Below are 2,100 nucleotides of genomic sequence, written 5' to 3' on the forward strand. Positions count from 1 at the left end.
AATGCACAGCTTCCAAATTGTTAACACACGAGATGAAGTCATCCATATCATTCCTATCGCATTGGCATCTCCAGTGGGCAATCTCCAGTCTTCGACTCCATTGACTCATTGACTCATTGTTTTGGTTCGTGAATGTAACTTTTCGTTTCTTGGACTAGAAGGAATGGATTGTTAAAAAAAAAAAACCAAGAGAATAAAAAACTAGAAGTAATGGATTTATATTTCTTTCAACGCTTGCGCTTCTTCTTACTAATTGGGTGAATCCGAGGGCTGAATTACGAATCGTACAGTATGGGGGTTTTGAATGAGAGAGATTATTGAGATTCGGGCCAGGGTCAATAGTTCGTCCTTTTATTTTTCTTTTATTATTATTATTATTTCGTCCATTATATTATTATTTGAGAAGGGTGAGATTTTTTTCCTTTTGGTAGAGAATGGAAAGGGTGAGATAATCCATCAAAATTCGATCATTCGACGGTCGTCGTCTACTCGTCTGGTGTTGGTGCTGATTCCCTTACTGCCCTCCTCGTACCCAAGTCCTGCGGCAATGGAATGGAGCTCTAAAAAAGTGTGAGCGATTTCAACTGCAGAGACCGGGCGACTTCCTACTCCCTCTACTACTGTTCAATTTTCAGTTTCCCGGCGGGGAGAGACAGAGATAGACAGGCAGACACACGATCGGTCTCCCCTGGTCTCACTTAACTGGTATGTTTTGATTTTGATCCTTAAATCATTTCACAATTCGTAAGCTCCGTGCCTTTTTGATTATTTGTTTTCCTAATTTCTATAATCATGCTGTTTGATCGTTTTATGCTTTTGATCATTTGGATTTTTTCGACCTATGTTTTGTGGAACAGAAAAAAAATAATGGCTTTTGGTTCTTTCAGTCATGGGAGTTCAGCATCATCGTCAAACCTGTCGCCCTTAGCACAGCCTTTCACTGTTGATCGTTTCCTTCCCAAACCCAATCTAAACCCACTCGTACCTTTTGGTGAGGACCCTTACTTGCATTCCTACCCGCCTGCTTTCGACAATTGGCACCATTTGCCCCCTCCTACTTCCTTACCGGATTCATTCTCCTGTTCTAATTCCTATTCTGACTCAGCCTCGACCCATGCCCCCAATCTCTCCTGTGCCACCAATTATGGGTACTACGGTTCTCAGTCTATCAACTCATTTGGTACCCATATAAAGCCCAATACTGCAACTTCTTCTGTTGTTTCCTTCCCTTATGATCAGCAGCAGTCGGAGAGCATTAGAACTACTCTTGTTGAAGCAAAGCCATATTATCCCCAGTACCCATCATTATCTATTCATGATGATACGTCCCCTGTGGTACTCAATGAGTCTGCTTGTGATATGTTGTCAGCTTCTAGTTTTGCTCCTTTTGATGGGGCCTATCATACTGGTTACACTGGAGGCTTTTCTGTGGACTACATGGATCAGTGGAATGGCTTTTGTGACAGTCTGCCTGATGAGGAGCAGGGTAGAAGGAAGGGCCTTGATGGAAATTCGCTCATCAGCAGGAACTATGGCACCATTTCAATGACTGACAAAAGTTCCCTAAAGCAAGGTATGTATGTATTTTTTTTTCCTAGCAAGTTGGAGTCCCAATAAAACTTAGTTTCCGTTTAACTAACTCATTTGATTATGATGTTTATGGTTCATCCTGGTCTGCTGGCATGTCGTTCTTGGTTTTGGTGTATTCATCTTAATTCTGCTTAATATCTTGTTACTGGTTGTTTGTTTTTTGTGTATTTTTTGTTTGGCTTGATGCCACATCCTATACAGGTTAATAATTTCCTACCATGGAAGCCTCTTTTTGGATATTGTCTTCTGGTGGTTTCTTTACCAAATCCTTATTACATTGTAATAGGTCTGGTGCTGGATTGTCTTGGTGGTGGACGTAACACACGTGAGTTGCAATTGGTTTGCGTGTGGTGGTGGGCTTTATGCTGATGCATTGAACTGCTATTCACAGATACCTCTGGCTTGAGTTGTGGGTTGCTTATCTAATTTCAATGTGGAGTTGTGTGTTGTTACATAGTTTTCAATGCGGAGTTGTGTTCAAGTTGTTACTTTCGTGCTTGGTGGGGCTTT

At 41.4% G+C, this 2,100-nt stretch overlaps 1 protein-coding gene across 1 annotated transcript; it reads left to right on the forward strand.

The window, feature by feature from the left end:
- The first annotated feature begins 281 nt into the window (after nucleotides 1-281).
- Nucleotides 282-1,632, forward strand: LOC122069698. The gene is made up of 2 exons (XM_042633769.1): nucleotides 282-705; nucleotides 858-1,632. Exon 2 carries the CDS (start codon nucleotides 868-870, stop codon nucleotides 1,615-1,617), a length of 750 nt encoding a protein of 249 aa, XP_042489703.1. The 5' UTR covers nucleotides 282-705; nucleotides 858-867; the 3' UTR covers nucleotides 1,618-1,632.
- Nucleotides 1,633-2,100: the final 468 nt, after the last annotated feature.

The sequence above is a fragment of the Macadamia integrifolia genome, unplaced genomic scaffold, assembly GCF_013358625.1.
Source record: "Macadamia integrifolia cultivar HAES 741 unplaced genomic scaffold, SCU_Mint_v3 scaffold69, whole genome shotgun sequence".
NCBI lineage: Eukaryota > Viridiplantae > Streptophyta > Magnoliopsida > Proteales > Proteaceae > Macadamia > Macadamia integrifolia.